The sequence below is a fragment of the Mustela nivalis genome (genome assembly GCF_964662115.1).
Source record: "Mustela nivalis genome assembly, chromosome: 17".
Classification (NCBI taxonomy): domain Eukaryota; kingdom Metazoa; phylum Chordata; class Mammalia; order Carnivora; family Mustelidae; genus Mustela; species Mustela nivalis.
In genome coordinates, this window is record NC_139036.1 from 3,585,191 (window position 1) to 3,601,172 (window position 15,982).

The 15,982-nt window shown below is 55.4% G+C and overlaps 1 protein-coding gene across 3 annotated transcripts; it reads right to left on the minus strand.

The window, feature by feature from the left end:
- Window positions 1-8,179: 8,179 nt before the first annotated feature.
- Window positions 8,180-11,937, minus strand: LOC309851958 (asialoglycoprotein receptor 1-like). Of its 3 annotated transcripts, none has more exons than XM_082707923.1 (9): window positions 11,690-11,937; window positions 11,046-11,129; window positions 9,669-9,785; window positions 9,460-9,555; window positions 9,308-9,379; window positions 9,117-9,203; window positions 8,876-9,027; window positions 8,689-8,795; window positions 8,180-8,579 (listed from the first exon to the last, which is right to left on the minus strand). In XM_082707923.1, the coding sequence occupies exons 2-9, from the start codon at window positions 11,110-11,112 to the stop codon at window positions 8,423-8,425; spliced, it is 855 nt and encodes a 284-aa protein (XP_082564049.1). In that variant the 5' UTR covers window positions 11,113-11,129; window positions 11,690-11,937; the 3' UTR covers window positions 8,180-8,422. The 3 variants fall into 3 exon arrangements, with proteins under 3 accessions (XP_082564049.1, XP_082564048.1, XP_082564047.1); XM_082707922.1 differs by having other exon boundaries at window positions 11,342-11,695; XM_082707921.1 differs by lacking the exon at window positions 11,690-11,937 and adding an exon at window positions 10,615-10,694.
- Between the last annotated feature and the right edge of the window lie 4,045 nt (window positions 11,938-15,982).

The window sequence follows — 15,982 nt, forward strand, 5'->3', positions numbered from 1 at the left end:
GCGACCATTGGGTCACTTGCGTTTTGTCCTCCCTGGGCTTTTAATTTCCACGCCGATGTTTCAAGTTCACCAGTAGGGGGCGCCTGGGGTTGCTTAGTCGGTGAAGCATCTGCCTTTGGCTCAGGTCATGACTCCAGGGTGTCAGAATCGAGTCGCATCCAGCTCCCTGCTCCATGGAAAATCTGCTTCTCTCTCTGACCTTCTCCCCTTTCGTGCTCCCTCTGGCTGTCTCCCTCAAATAAATAAATAAAATCTTTAAAAAAAAGAAAAAAAGCAAGAAATGTCTCATTTGATCCAGACTTTTTGAGAAGTATCATTCCAGCCATGCAGAATGGAGAAAAATAACATAAAAATAAATGCTGTCCATCATCCAATATTTTTTTAACTTGACGAGGTCAGCGGATGGGGTAATTCTTGTCCCACCAGCATTTGCGGCATCTTTTCTTCTCGGGTTTGAAACTCCTCCTTCATTATTAAAGGGAAACTCTCATTTCCTCTCCTCGCAGCACGTCTGACGCCAAATGTTGGGGAGCGGGAGGGGGGATCGCACGCCAACCGATTCTCCAACTCCGTAGACATCCTACGGTTCCATTATGACTGTAACCACCAGAGTCGGTGCAGACCCACAGGTGAGCACTGCATCCCTCCAGCTTAGAGGCCTCCTGCCCTTCCAAATTGTCACCTGCACGTGGGATTCGGTCAGCTGTAAATCAGGGGTGCCCATGCGCCCTCCCCAGATTTGACATTCGCTCTAATAGCTCACGACCCTCAGGGAAGCCCTTACACACACTGCTTTGTTATAACGGATATGGCTGAGGACACAGATGAGCAGCGAGAGGAAGAGGTACAGAAGGAAAAGTCCTGGAAGGTTCCAAGCACACGTGCATGCAGTGGTACCATTGTCCTGGCAGGTGAAGGCGTCCATGGGCCCAGAAGCTCTCCGAACCCCGTGGTGGAGGCTTCAGCACGTAGGCGTGGTCAGTTATGAACTTGGTCCCTGGCCCCTGGCCCCTCCACGGAGGATGGCAGTGAGTTGGAAGCCCCGAGCTTCCAAGGTCTTGGGGGTGACCAGCCCCCACCCTGAAACTCTCTGGGAGACCACCCAGGTCACCTCTCTGAGAACAAAAGATGCTCCTGTCACCCAGGAAATGCCAGAGGATTTAGCAGCCTGGCATCCGGAACTGGGGACGGAGACCAAAAACGTATTTTTGATTATGTCCCAACGAGCTATGACACTGAATCTGTATTTTGATGTAATAGCTATCTGTTGTATGGTTGGCCCAAGCCCACCTCCACCCACATTCTCCCGAGTCACCATTTCTCTGTGATCTCTCCCTCTCCTTTCCATGCGGTCCCTGTGGCAGCCACCAGGATGTGACCTGGTCCTTGGATCTCCCGTTTATTGGCCTAGCATTAGCTGAGCCAGAACGAGCCAATCGGTGTGGTGTCTTCCATCCATGAGTGTTTGGAGAAGGGGAGAGAGGGGGAAAGAGAGACAGGGAGAGAAGCTATGAGACCCAGGCAAGGGTTGTAGGACTGGGAACTGAAATACAGAGAAACCGTCTTCAAAGAGAGGGCAGTGAGGCTGGAGCCCCGGACGGAGTAAAGCTGATGCACACAGAGGCCCTCCAACTGGCCTGCAGCGCACCAGCCCCGCATGCGGACTCATGAGGCCCAGCTGATCTCTGCACCGTGCCCAAAGTGCCTGTGAGCTACTCCACCAGCCCGAGATGCTCCTCTCTTTGTTTGTGCTGGTTCCTCCTGGATTTCTGTGGCAAACAAAGCAGCCCCCAGATAACTGCATCCAGTTTCAGTCTGTTCCGTGTCTCTGATCCGTCCGCTCACTCCTGGGCCAGGAATGCTCTCATTACCTGCTTTATATATATTTTTAAGATTTTATTTATTTATTTGACAGAGAGAGACACCGTGAGAGAGGGAGCACAAGCAGGGGGAGTGGGAGAGGGAGAAGCAGGCCTGTCGCTGAGCAGGGACTGGATCCCAGGACCCCAGGATCATGACCTGAGCCCAAGGAAGTCGCTTAAGGATGAGCCCCCCCCAGGCACCCCTACTTTATATTTTAATCTGTGATAGGACAAGCACCTCTCCCCATCCCATTAATGTTCTCCTTAAAATTTTCGCTGGCTATTCCCACACATTCTGTCCTTCCAGATAAATTTGGAATCCAAGTGTCCAATTCCAGAAGAGAAAAGAAAAATTGCATAGGAATTTTGATTCCAATAACCTTGCATTTGTAGATTAACCTGGGGAGAAGGGCCATGACCACACGATTAGGACTCAGTCGCCAGGAATAAGTCGGCCCCATTCAAGTCCCTGCACAACCTTGAGAAGGTTTTCAGCTGTCTTCATCCACAGTCTCGAGCCTCTCCCAAGGTCGTTTCTCGGTGTCCGGTGTATCGGCCGCTACCGCGTGTTCCCAGCCTCCTTTCTGGAGGTCCGCGCGGGGCCTCCGGGTGGACCCCTCCGGTTGCTCCCCAACCCGTGCCCCTTCCTGCTCCTCGGGTGGGCGGTGTCCGGCCCCAGCCACCCGCTAGCCTTCTGCGCCTTCTGCCCGGACTCGTCCCCAGGGCCCGCGGGGGCCGGGGACCAGCACAGACCAGCCCGGAGCCGCTGCGGGGAAAGCGCGCCCCGTTCCCCTGCTCGCTCGCATCACTGCTTTCCCGCGCCAGGCGCCAGGAGAACCGTTTCCCTCCAGCCTTCTTCCCAGGCTCTGCTTTAGGGACCCTCAAGACAGGTCCCAGGGGGATTCTGACTCATTGCGACCAGTCGACGTTTAGGGGAGCGTCCCTGGGGCCGGCAGTCGCTTTCCCTGCTGCAGGGAGCCGCGCCTCCCGTCCTGCACGCGGCGCGGACCGCAGAGCTGGGCCCGGGGCGGGGGTGCACAGGGGTGCCCCGGCAGGCAGGCGGGAGTGAGCACCGCCCTGGGCCAAGGATGGCGAATGGCCCGAGAGCCTCGCTGGGGAGGTCAAAACTCCGGGAGGCCGTGGGCGCCGGTGTGCGCGCGCTGCAGCCCAGCCGCCCGGTTCTCCAGCCTCTGGCGCCTCGCCCCCTCGGAAATACGCTGATAAGCGCGTAACTCCCCCCTCCAGCACCGCAGCCCTCCCCCGCCCGCCTCCGGCCCCGCGATCCAGCCCCAGCTCCCCCACTTCCCGAAAACTGTTAGCTTGAGGCAGTAGCGAGCCTCGAGCAGAGGCTGGAGAAGGGCCAGGGGATCAAGCGGGGGTTTTCTGGATGGGAAAGTCTTCGAACACGGAGAAGCTGCAAGGAGGGGAGAGGAGAGGCAGAACACACTGGAGAAAGCAACCATCTCTGCGTGCGAGTTAAGGAAATATATAGCACTCGTGGGCGGTTTTGGGGGGGAAGCGCCATAGATGGGATTACATTGTATATATTATGTTGCGGTGAATGTTTTCAGCTTCGTTCCTTGAAGACCTTAAAAGCATGATGCTCGCCTCGGCGCTCCAGCTGTCATCCCCCACCCCTCTGCAGCCTCCACTCTGCTGTAAGGCTCAGGCCACACCCACCGCCAGCTACAAGGAGGGCGGTGGGGAGGGAGGATGCGGCCCCTCTTGCTACCTGCACCCCAAGTTTGCACGCGATGGACTCCCTAAAACAGAGAGGACAAATGTTTACTATAATATTCTCTTTCACTGTTGCATTGTTGGGTTTTTTTTCTTGTTATTTTGTGGAGTTCTTTATATTCTGGACCTTAATTACTTGTTATAAATGTTGCAAATATTGCATCCAAGTCTTCTGCTTGTTTCTAACTTTAATGAAGTCAAGCTCTTTCTTTTCTTAAGATTTATTTATTTGTTTTAGAGAGAGAGCAAGCGCCAGTGGGTGCAGCGGCAGAGGGAGAGAATCTCTAGCAGGAACCCCTCCCCCCCAAGCCCGGAGGCCAAAGGAGGCTCTGCCCAGCACCCTGAGATCACCACCTGAGCGGACCAACAGTCCCATTGTTCAACCGACTGAGCCACCCAGGGACCCCTGCCCTCTTTATTTTTTTTAATACTTAAATTTTTTTTAAGATTTTTATTTATTTACTTATTTCACAGAGAGATCACAAGTAGGCAGAGAGGCCAGCAGAGGGGGCGGGGGAAGCAGGCTCCCCATTGAGCAGAGAGCCTGATGCAGGGCTCTGATTCCAGGACCCTGAGATCCTGAGGTCATGACCTGAGAAGAAGGCAGAGGCTTAATCCACTGAGTCACCCAGGCACCCTCAAGACTTTACTTTAGGTCCTCTCTACACCCAACATGGGGCTTGAACTCCCAACCCCCAGATCAAGAGTCACATGCTCCACCCACTGAATGGAGCACCCCAAACCTGTCCCTCTTTTCTGTAGAAGCAAAACCTGATGCCCCCCATACGGCCTTTGTAACAAATCTATTATGTCCTCTTTTCCAGGTAAGTCCTATCTTTAGGCCCTGCCATTTTTGATCCCGCTGTAGTGAACAAAGTAGGTCCAAAAGTGGAGAGACTCGTATGACGAACACCCACGTAGGCACCGCTGGCCTCAGCAATCACCAGCGTGTAGCCAGACGTGTCTGCGGTCCTCTCCCCACCTCCCTGCCCGGAACTTGCTCATGTAGCTCAGAGCAAATCCCAGATGCACCATTTTACCTGGAAGGCTTTCGACATAGGGATTTCTAAAATAGAGCCTCCTGTTCTTAATTAACCCTGATATTATTATCAGATATTATTATCAGATATTATTTTCAGACCAGAAATCATTGACAATAATGCCTTATCTATTATTAGTAGTGCAAGTTCACCAGACTGTCCCAGAAAGTCTTTACAATTGGCTTGTTCAAATCAGGATTCAAAGTCCCCGCTTTGCATGTACAAAGTATGTCTCTTAAGGTCCTTTTAATCTAGAAAAGTTCTCCCCCATCCCACCTCGTTTGTCTGTTTTCCTGCTCATTTATTTGTTGAAGAAACCAGACATGCGTGTGATAAAATCTTCCACTTTCTGGATTTGAAGGAATGTACACCTGTGTGTGTGCGTTCCCTGCCCCGCTGAATGTCCCCTAAACCCATAGATGGTGCTAGAAGTTCAATACGCTTCAGGTTCAAGTTTCCCTGAGAAGAGCACTTCACAGATGATGCTGGGTGGCCCCCACAGCCTCACAATGGGAGATGCCTTGTATCTGCAAAATTTTTTTAAAAGCTGACCTTCTCCTTTCTAATACTTTTATTGTCATTACTCACTCTGGATCCACCTCCATAAGTAGCCCAAATGGTCTAGGTCCTAGCTCCAGGGGATTGTTCTCATCTGTCTGCGTTAAGGATCCTGGTGGCCTGGAGGGTGCGAGGGACTTACACACCTTTCCTTCTGGACCAGAGGCAAGGTTGCAGCTTCCGGCCCTCACCTAAGCGCCGCGCTCAGCTCCAATCTGTACACTGTCCCCACTGTCCCCTGTACACTTTCCTTCGCCCTGGTTGCACCTCCTTTTCTCCTCCCTTCCTCAAGCAAACACTCGAATGGGTTTCATATGTCCTTGAAAACGTAAGGATCCTTGAAAATCGTGTAGCCCTGTTGGGACAGTGGGCTGTTGCTTTTTATCCATGTGATTGTGTTCTAGACTGCATTCTGGCTTTTTGCTTTTTCCCATTCAGTGCTGATGTGAGGGCTCTCCACACTGCTGTGCATATGTGTAGTCACTGTTGGCTTTTTCCATGGAATACACTTTTGTGATTTTTTCCCAGCTTTATTGAGGTATGATCGACAAACAGAAATTACTTATGTTTTGGTGGTACAGTGTGCTTTTTAAGCACGCAGTGGGGTGATTTCATACACATATACATTGAGAAATGATTCCCACTTTCTCTGTGTCAAATTTTTAAAAACTTAATTTACAAAAACAGGTGAGGGCAAGGATTTGCAGACTTCTGCTCCACATCGATAAAATCTCCTTGCTTTTTTTAAAAGATTTTATTTATTGATTTGACAGAGATCACAAGTAGGCAGAGAAGCAGGCAAATAGAGAGGGGGAAGCAAGGCTCCCTGCTGAGCAGAAAGCCCCATGTGGGGTTTGATCACAAGACCCTAGGATCATGACCTGAGCTGAAGGCAGAGACCTAACCCACTGAGCCACCCAGGCGCCCCAATCCCCTTGCTTTTACCTGAAAGCAGACACCCTAGAAAGCAGAGCCCATTTGGGGCTGCTGCCCTGGGACCAGTCCCCGTCAAAGAGATATAAGTGGAAGTGCACACAGCTTCCAGAAGTGTCCTCACAGAGAGGTCTTTTTCTCTTTTCTCCCTTCTCTTGCCTAAAAGGCGTCATGGCTGGAGCGAGGCAGATATCTTGGAAGACTGATGGAAACTATATAGCGAGATTGTAGATCAACAGAAAGTCCTAAAAAAGATTGCCCAATGCTTTTTCCACATTATGCGACTTTCCCTTTTGTAATCCCTGGGTCTTCTGAACTCCCTAAGTCTATTTTATTAATAGGTTTTTCTGATGTTAAACCATCTTTGAATTCTTTTTTTGCCCCCGCAAGTTTTTATTTAAATTCCAACTGGTTAATATACAGTGCAGTATTGGTCTCAGGGGCAGAATTCCGTGATTTATCGCCTCCACACATCACAAGTGCCCTCCTTAATACCCATCACCTGTTTCACCCACCCCCGTCACCCCCCGTGGGCCTCCGTTTCTTCTCGGACATTCAGAGTCTGGTTCTCGGTTTGTCTCTCTCTCTTTTTCCCCCTTTGCTCATTTGTCCCATTTCTAAATTCTACATGGGAGTGAAATCATTTGGTATTTGTCTTTCTTTGAGAAACATGTTATCTTTTGTTTTAAGATTTATTTTTTTGAGATTTTATTTATTTATCTGACTAAGAGAGAGAGAGAGAGCAGAAGCAGGGAGAGCAGCAGTCAGAGAGAGAGGGAGAAGCAGGCTCTCTGCTGAGCAGGCAGCCTGATGTTGGGCTCGATCCCAGAACCCCGGGATGGAGACCTGAGCGGAAGGCACACACTTAACCAACGGATCCATGCAGGCGCTCCTAATTATTTATTTGAGAGGGGCAAGAGGGAAGGAGAGAGAATATCGAGCGGACTCCCCACTGAGCAAAGACCCTGATTCTGGGCTTGATCTCATGACCCCAAGTTCATGATCTGAGCTGAAATCCAGATCAGGATGCTTAACTGACTGAGCCACCCAGGCACCCCAGCATGTTATCTTTTTACCATATCATTTGTTAGGTTTGCTAGTGATATAGATAGGAATTTTACCTTTCTGGTCATTATAGTAGAAATTCTCTATGTGAAATGTGTAAAAGCTCCTTGATGGGCCAATATGGGCTCAATTTTTTTTTTTTTTTGAAATGTCCCAAGCTCTTGAGTAGAATACATACCCTATGGTTGATGATTTGTTAGTAAATCCCTGCCTTCCATTCTGAGGGGCTTTTCTTTTTCGAGTCCCTCTAGTGGAAACTGAGCTTATTTCCATTCAACCTTGTTTTTTTCAATAAACGTGCTTCTATCTGTACAGCTTTCCTCCTAAGAACAGCCTTACACCGTCCCATGTATGCAGTGCTCTCCTTGTTCATTTCTCAAGTGCCTGATGGTTTCATTTTTATCTTCTCTTATACACAATATGATCTGGAAAGATAGTGAACTGTCTATACACTGATAGATCTTCTTGTCCCTACTTTTGCATCTGTTTCATGTTTGCTGATCACCCGGCCTCTGCCCTTGTGGGTTTTCCAGGAACTCCCATCCTGGGCCGTGGATTCTGTTTATTTGGGGGACCTTTCAGCCACCCTCCTGGTTTTCTGGCTTTCTTCGAAGTTTTGGCGGTTCTTGGTGCTGGACTCATCTTTGCCTGCACTGTATTTGTCGCCTGTATGTGGAGCATGCCTCTGTCCACTGAAATGCATGCAGCAGACAACAATGAGTTTCATTCAAAGCCCTTGAAGCCACGGACACATGGGGTGGGGGGGGAGCATAGGATTCTGGTCCTGGGGACTGCTGCAAATGCAGCGGTCCCCAGCAATGGGTCACCTTTACAGGGGAGACTCCGAACAGGACCCTACCTCCCACACCCTTAAGCACCAAAGCCCAAGGGGTTCCCACCAGACCCCGCGGCCTGCCCCAGGCTTCCAACCCACCAGCCCACTCCCGATTCCCAACACCCAATAACCAAACAACGCAGGGCGCGTTTAGAATATTTCTGTTCTTTTTACTCTAAAAAAGGTTTGGCCATACCCAGCAGGCTGCCTCTGGTGACAGGGTTTCCATCTCCCCGCCCCTCCAAAGGTGACTGCACGCTCCTTGGACGTCTTTCCCCTTCCCTTGCAACCCTAGATCGCCTCCCCACCAGGCGGTGGAGGAGGCCCCCAGCACGGGAGGGTCACGCGGCCGGCGGAGGCATTGAGGAAATAAATTAGGGGAGGGGAGGCTCCTAGCTGGCCGGCTCCAGAGGCGTCTCGCACACCCAGCGGTAGGGCCTCTGGCACACGTCGTCGTTCCAGCGGCCGTCGTCGGTGAAGTGTGCGCAGTCCTCGCCTCCCCCGAGCCCGTGCCCGTACCAGTCGTCCGGCTGCTCCGGCCTCCAGTTCCTGCCGAGACGAGCTGCTGTGCGCCCCACCCCCTCGCTCCGCCCCCCAGCCCCGGCCCCCTCCAGCGAAGCCCCGGGGACGCGCGGCGCCCGGGGACGCGCACACTCACTTGAAGCCGGTCTCGTAGTCCGTCCCGTCCACCCACTTCCAGAGCCCGCTCTGGTCCGTGAGGCCCATCCAGGTGTTCACCGGCCCCATGTGGTGCTGGACAAACTTCTGCGGAGGGGGAGGGGCGGTGAGCGCTCCCCGGAGCCCCCCCCCCCCGCTCCCCCGCGCGCGAGCCCCGGGCCGCTCACCTGCTCCTCCCGGGAGTTGACGACCACCAGGTGCGCGCTTTCCAGCTGGCAGTACCGGTCCGCGTCCGGCCAGGGCTTCCCGGAGCGGGAGAACCAGTAGCAGCTGCCCTCGTACTCCAGCCAGTTGACTGGGCAGCAGGTCCTCGCCGAGCCTGAGGGGCAGGGGAGGGAGGAGGCGCTGAGGCGCGGCCCTCAGGGAGCCGGACGGCCGAGCGCGCCGGCGCCCCCGCGCGCTCCTCACCATTGCCCTGCAGGACGGCCATCTGACAGCTCAGGCTGCGCAGGTCCGACACGAACTGCTTCACGTGGAACAGGAGGCCCGAGTGATCTGGGGGGGGAGCGAGGGCGGGGGTCGCGACGTCGCTCACGCGCGCGCCACGAGACCCCAGCGTGGGCCCGAGGGACCCGGAGTCCCACATGCTCGTGTCTGACCTTCGCTCAGATCCTGCTGCTGCTTCTCCAGCTGGGACTCGAGCGATTTCATCTTCCTGCCCACATTTCCTCCTGGGGAGACACCTGCTCAGCGCCCCCCGCGTCCCTAGCGCCCAGCGCCCGCCCCCCAGCCCCAGCCCCCGACCCCTCACCCTGGCTGCTCAAGGCCTTGACCTCGACCTCGGTGGTCGCCGTGAAGTTGCTGAACGTCTCTCTCAGGGCCTGCAGCTCCCCCCGCAACTTGGAGTCTGGGCGGGAGAGGGTGTGCAGAGGCCCAAATGAGGGGCCCGCGCCCCCCAGCACAGAAGCCCGCCCTCTCCCACCCCTGCCCCCCCCCCCCGTCCCCTGCCCGGGTACCCACTCTGGGATCCGATGACACAGACGACCACCAGCAGCAGGAGGCCGAGGCCCAGGGAGAGCAGGAGGAGGCAGGGTCCCGAGCAGAACCTCCGGAACAGCGGCTGCGGGGGCCGTGGCACTAGCAAGAGAGGACAGCAGGGTCTCGGGGACACAGGGGCACCTGGGCCGCTCAGGGGTCCCGGGAGGAGAGCGGGCTAAGGCTCCTCTCCAGGGCTTGGAGGAAACATATGGATTAAGAAACCTGGGTCGGGGGTCCTGGGGGGCTCAGTGGGTTAAAGCCTCTGCCTTCAGCTCAGGTCATGATCTCGGGGTTCTGGAATCGAGCCCCACATCGGGCTCTCTGCTCAGCGGGGAGCCTGCTTCCCCCTCTCTCTCTGCCTGCCTCCCTGCCTACTTGTGATCTCTCTCTGTGTGTCAAATAAATAAAATCTTGAAAGAAAGAGAGAGAGAGAGAAAGAAAAGAAAAAGAAAGAAAGAAAGGAAAGGAAAAAAAGAAAAGAAAAGAACTAAATCTGGGTGGTCCGGACCCGAGGGGCCAGAGGCAGCGGGATGCGGGGGCACCCAGCCTGAGCCCTCCCCAGCCCGCCGGGGCCCTGAGCCTTTGCTGACACCTAGTGGCCGGACTGTGTCACTGACGCGAATGAACCCCGTCCCCGCCAACAGGTTCCAGCTGGAGTCGCAGGAGGAGCGCGTGACTGGCTGGGGTCCCTGGGCGCACCCCTGGCCCGAGAAGGCTGGGGATAGGGAGGAGGTTTATTCCTCTCCCCCACGAACCCAACTCCTCTAGCTGCGCGCAGAGAGAGAAGACCGGGTAACCAGAGCCCCCCAAGCGGAGGACCCCGGCAGCCTTTCCCCACACCCATCCCCAAGGACCCTCCTGCTCAGCCCAAAGGGCATCCCTGCTGGCAGGAGCAGGAAGGGGGTGTCTTTGTGGGCCGGGGCCTCACCATCCTTGGGTACTTGGTCTCGCAGCCTCCTCACAGAAGTCTGACCACTGGACCCAATGGTCCCAGGGACCCCGGCACTCCTGCTCACACACACTCTCCAGGTGTTAGAAGGAATAAGGGGGGACCTCAGGTCCCCCCCGTTACTCCTGGACCTCCGGATCTGCACACCCCGCCCCCACGCCCCTGGGCTGTGGGTGACACCGCGAGGCTCAGGAGGCCCCTGGAGGCCTGGGAGTCCCATCACTGAGAAAGGGATTCCAGCCCCACAGCTGACACCCCCACCCCAAGAGGGGCGGCTCAGACCAGCTTCTGGTAAGTGGGGCAGACCCAGAGACAGGGTCTGGGGTCCCTGAAGGAAGCAGGAGCCAAGGCAAAGGGGCCAAGGCCACCTGATGCTCACCTTTCAGAACTGGAAGGAGGTGTCCCCTTACCTTGTCGGAGCTGGTGGTCATTGTCCTCGCTGTCCAGATGCTGAAGATCTTGATAGTCATTTGTCATGGTAGGGCTGGCTGGACCTGGGCCCAGGACAAGGGGGTGGTTAGGGCTAGGGCAGGAGCCGAATGGAGCCGGCCTGGGGCATCCAGTCTGCTTCTAAATGATTGGTGGCTCTAGGAAAACTATCTCCCATCCCCTCCCAGGCCTGACATCCAAACTTGATCCTCTGAAGTCTTCCCACCCGGCACCCCCCGCCCCACTCTGAGGTCCCCTGGCTTTCTTCCCCTTTTACTTGCTGACAGTCTTGAGGTTGGCTCCTGGTCGTGCAGGTCCTAGGCTAAGAAGGGAGCTAGAGCCTGGAGCCTTGGGGTGCACGGACAGCCCTGGACGATGGGAGGGGACGGAGCAGGGTCCATACGAGGGCCCCAAGCACTGCGTGTCTGCGTGTCTGTGTGTCCCAACACTCAGAACCTGGCATCCCCAGTGCCCGGGACTTTGGACAGTAAACAGAGAGGGAAAGGGATTTGGAACTCTGGAGCTGTGTGGAGTGGGAGTGGGGGATGGGTCACCCCTGCCTTCCTCCCCAGGGAGGGGGACTCTCCTGATCTGTCCCCCTCCCCCTCACGCCCTTGCCAGTCACCTCACTAATTTCTGCAGGGTTTGGGATGGGGAGCCTGGCCAGGGGTGCACTCGGTCATTTCCTTCTGCCCCTCCCTCCTTTCATTTCCTGCTGCTACATTTCCCAGAATTGTCGGTGTTTCCAAATATCCCTGGCCAGGATCAGGGAGCCCCACTCTCTGCTTTTGCCCAATCCAGGCTCTGACCCTGGTATCTGAGCCTGGGCCCCAGCCTCCCGTGGAGGCCCAGCGGCCAGGCTCTCTGGTTTGGAACTCACTGGCTTCACTCTCCCAGGGAGCAAAGTCCTCCAGACAGTATGGGGGCTGTGGGGGGAGAGGCAGGAGAGCAGGTTTTCCCGCCCCAGCTGGGACTTGTGCCAACACGCTCCCATTGGCTCCCACTGTATGCCCAGGCTTCTCACCCGTGAACTCCTCCATGAACCCCAGAACGCAGTCCCGTTTGCTGATGAGGGAACAGGCCTAGCAGGTCAGAGCTTACCCAGGGTTATAAAGTGCCAGGAAGGATCAGAGGGAGGTCTGGAAGGTAAGCCTCCCGACTCCGGACCTGTGCTCTAGCCCCAAAGAACCCAGACCCCGTCCATCACCGCGGCTGGGCTCTGGGGTCCCCAGAAAGCTGAAGTACAGACCCTCACGGCCCCACGGGGCATTCAGGGATGAGCGTGCGGGTTCAAATTACGTTAGATTCGAAACTGGGCAATACTAAAGATGTTCATTAGTCTTGCTTTAGGCTAGCAAGGAAGAGGTGTGCAAACCCGATATTATAGTCACTTCGAGGACAGAACTAGACTTTATCACGAGAGTCTTACGTTACATGAGACCCTTGGGAACACGGTCCTTGCATGAAATATGAAAGGCCTGGGTGCACCCTCATCTATGTCCTGAAAAGCCCCCTGTGGTTTGCATGCCTGGGGCTGTCGCCAGTCCCCCTGGGGACTATGGGGCATTTGACATTCTCTGATATCATCACTCACAATCTGGCTTATTCAGGCCAACAGACCTCCGATGTTTCAGGCGCTATAGTGGCTTCTCTTGTGGAAGCAGTGACTGGGAGGCTGCTGGAGGGGACTTCTGCGTAACGGATATGTTCTGCTTCTCGGTCTGGACCCTGGTTGCACGGGTGGGTTCCATTGGTGAAACTGAGGAAAGCTATGCACTTAGGACTTGTGCATCCCTCTGCTTGCAAGTTACCCTGGAATACAATGTTTCCGAAATCTGGTTTTTACCTATATAACTACAATCCCCAAATCGACGGATCAGGGAGCCAGACGCACAGATCAGTGCTGGTAAATGCGTTCCAGAGAAATAGTGTTAGAACAGGAGTGCGAGGTGATAACACAGTGTGAAGAAAGCCAGACGAACCAAACCATGCGCTGACTGACCGGGCCCCTGATTTCCAAGCCAGCCTCCTGCAAGACATCAGAGATGTAGTCTGCACAAACTACAAAGCAACCAGAAAGGAAAACTCTGCCACGGTGGTGTTGTGTTTATGCCGAGACTTCACCACCCCTTACATTTATTCCTTTAATAATATCTATTTTGGGGGTTCCTGGCTGGCTCAGTCCGTAGAGCATGCGACTCTTGATCTCAGGGTTCAAGCCCCACGTTGGGTGCAGAGCCTGCTTTGAAAAAAAGAGAGTGGAACTTAAATTACGCAAGGTCTTCAGGGACATAGGGCCTCGCGTGTTAATTCTCTACTGCTCAGTAACTAAGGAGCACAGACTTGGGGGCTTAAAACAGCACTCGTCTATTAGCTCACAGTCCCTCTGTGTCCTCTGCTCCCGTCTCACACAGCTGAGATCAAGGTGCTGGCAGGACTGGTTTCGTTAATGGAGGCAAAGGAGAACATGCCTCTAGCGTGTTCAGGTGGCTGACGGAACCCGGTTCCTTGCAGCTGTAGGACTGAGGTCCCCCTTCCTTGCTGGCTGTGAGCCAGGGGCTGGCCTCCTCCCCTGCGGGCCACCCACGCTCCTTGTCACGTGGCCCCTCCATCTTCAAAGTCGCAAACAGCATGTGGAATTGTTCTCTTGCTTCAGGTCTGACTTCCTCTGTGCTTTTATTTATTTATTTATTTATTTTTGGTAAAGATTTTATTTATGTATTTCAGAAAGAGAGAGAGTGAGCACAGGCATGAGCGGGGAAGGGGCAGAAGGAGAAACAGACTCCAGGCTGAGCAGAGAACTCAACATGGGGCTCCATCCCAGGACCCTGGGTCATGACCTGAGCCGAAGGCGGTTGCTTAACCGACTGCGCCTCCAAACGCCCTCCTCTACGCCTAGGAAGCGGGTCAGATTTCATCAGCGGTTATGAGCAAGCGACCATGGGGAGAGGGTGACAGCAGCATGTAGGGGAGCAGGGGCCGCCCAGAGAGCCTTGGAGGTCGGGCTGCAGATCTGGGAACACCATTCGGGAGCACCGTGGTCTCCCCATGGGAAAGGTGAAGCCCAGGGAAGTCCCAAGATCCTCCGCTGGGAGTGTGGCAAGCAAACATTAGCACGACATTTATATGCCTTCGTACCCCTAGTCTTCAGACTTCCACTTGGCGATGACACACATCCCTGACTTGTCGCAGCAGGGGGATTTCTTCGCAGGCTAGCAACCGAAGCATCTGGCCCAGAGTCTGGATAGAGCGGAGCCACTGGCTTGACTCTGGGGCGGGTGACACAGGAGGCTGGAGGCCAGAGGTCATCCTTGCCGCGGGGCCCCTCTCCTTCTACAACTTCGACCAGGGCTGCGGAATCTGCTGCCAGATGACTCAGTGGCCACTTGGTGGAGGCTGTGGGCCAGGGCGGCTGAGCTTGCCATGCGGGCCTCCCCCCACGGGGCCTGGGCCTCCCGACAATGTGGCAGCTGCCCCCCACCCCCAGAGCAAGGGATTTGGGAGCCCACGTTGGAAGCCACAGTTCCTTGCCCTTGGAGTTGATGGTCCCTCTGTCATTCTGCTGTATCCCCATCCCAACCCAGGCCAGTGCGGGGTGGGAAAGCACTGCCCTAGGGCAGGAGTGATGAGAGCTGACAATACTTGGAGGCCATCCTGAAGGCTGGTGACGTGTCTGGAATTGGAAAGCGGGTGAATGTATCTTGGGGGACACGTGCTTGACATTTTACAAAGGGGCCCCTGAACAATCACGTTCCAGATGCTGGCTCTGGGCTCCGAGCCCCATGAAGTTGCAGGCATGGCAGATCCGTAAGTTCAATGGTGGCCTGGCCTTGGGGTTGGTGGCGGGTCTGAGGTGGGCTGCAGGGAGCTGGCCCCGGGAATCTGGGAGGCCGGAGGCCAGAGAGGGCAGATCCCAGGGGCAGGACTGAAGCAGAGGACGGGATTGGATCGCATGATTGCTACCATGTGTGAGGAAGGGAACTGGCATGGGGGGGCATCGGTGCAGGTAAGGGGGGTCCAGAAGCTTGCTGGAGACAGGTCTGGTGTCCACAGAGGTGTCTAGGCTGGAGACACCAACAGGAGAGCCTTGAAAGTGGCCCAGGTGTGGCCCAGTGATGAGGCGTGCCTGTGAGACGCGGTAGGAAGGAAGCAGCCGGGACAGTCCCTGCCATTGGACGAGGTGGAAGGAAGATCCCAGCACCGCTGGACAGACAGGCTGATGAGTAGGGCTGAGCCCAAGTGCCAAGCTCAGACCTCCAGGGAGATGGGGGGAACGGCCTCTGGGTGGCTGGGCTGAGTCAGGAGAAGCAAGTGCTTCTGGCAGGGGTGAGGCCCCAGAGAAGAGAAGGAAGGGCCCTGGAGGCTGGGGGAGCCCCAGGAATCAGGGCAGGGAAGCCGAGCAGCAGAATGCGGGCCGCTCTCCGATCTGAGCTCCATCGCCCTTATCTGGAGAGCGGGTTCAATGCCCGGCTCAGAGGGTTATTGCCAAGGTTAAGTGAGAGGCTGGGTGAAAAGCACTTAGCACGGGGCCTGGGACGCACTAGGTGCTTGGCACCTGCTAGCACAGCTAACAATCTGGATCCTTCTTCTCATCACTAGAGCACAGCCTACAGAGTTGGGTCAGCCCCCCACCCCCACCCCATCCCGGGGCCTGTGAATGCCAGGAAGGGGTCAGGACAGCAGAGCACGCCTCTCCCTATCTCCCGGAGGGTGGTCAGCATCTCCCCTGGGATAGAACTGGGGGCCTGGCGTGTTGGCTGTGTGAAGGCGGCCCCTCCACTTCTGTGTAGAAGACCTGAGGGGTGAGACCCGTCACCCTTCGCCCACCCTGGCTCAGAACACTTGCAAATTTGGGATCAGCCTGCCTGGCTCTTGCCCCAGGTCCCCTGGGGTCTGGACTGCCACTCACAGCGTCGGA

Excerpts from the sequence above, each read along its gene's own strand:
- LOC309851958 (XM_082707921.1), bottom strand. The coding sequence starts at position 11,105 with ATGACTATCAAGATCTTCAGCATCTGGACAGCGAGGACAATGACCACC. Across the intron at positions 9,380-9,459 it reads CAAGGCCTTGAGCAGCCAGG|GAGGAAATGTGGGCAGGAAG; the intron begins GTGAGGGGTCGG and ends GTGTCTCCCCAG. Across the intron at positions 8,796-8,875 it reads TCAACTCCCGGGAGGAGCAG|AAGTTTGTCCAGCACCACAT; the intron begins GTGAGCGGCCCG and ends CCCCCTCCGCAG.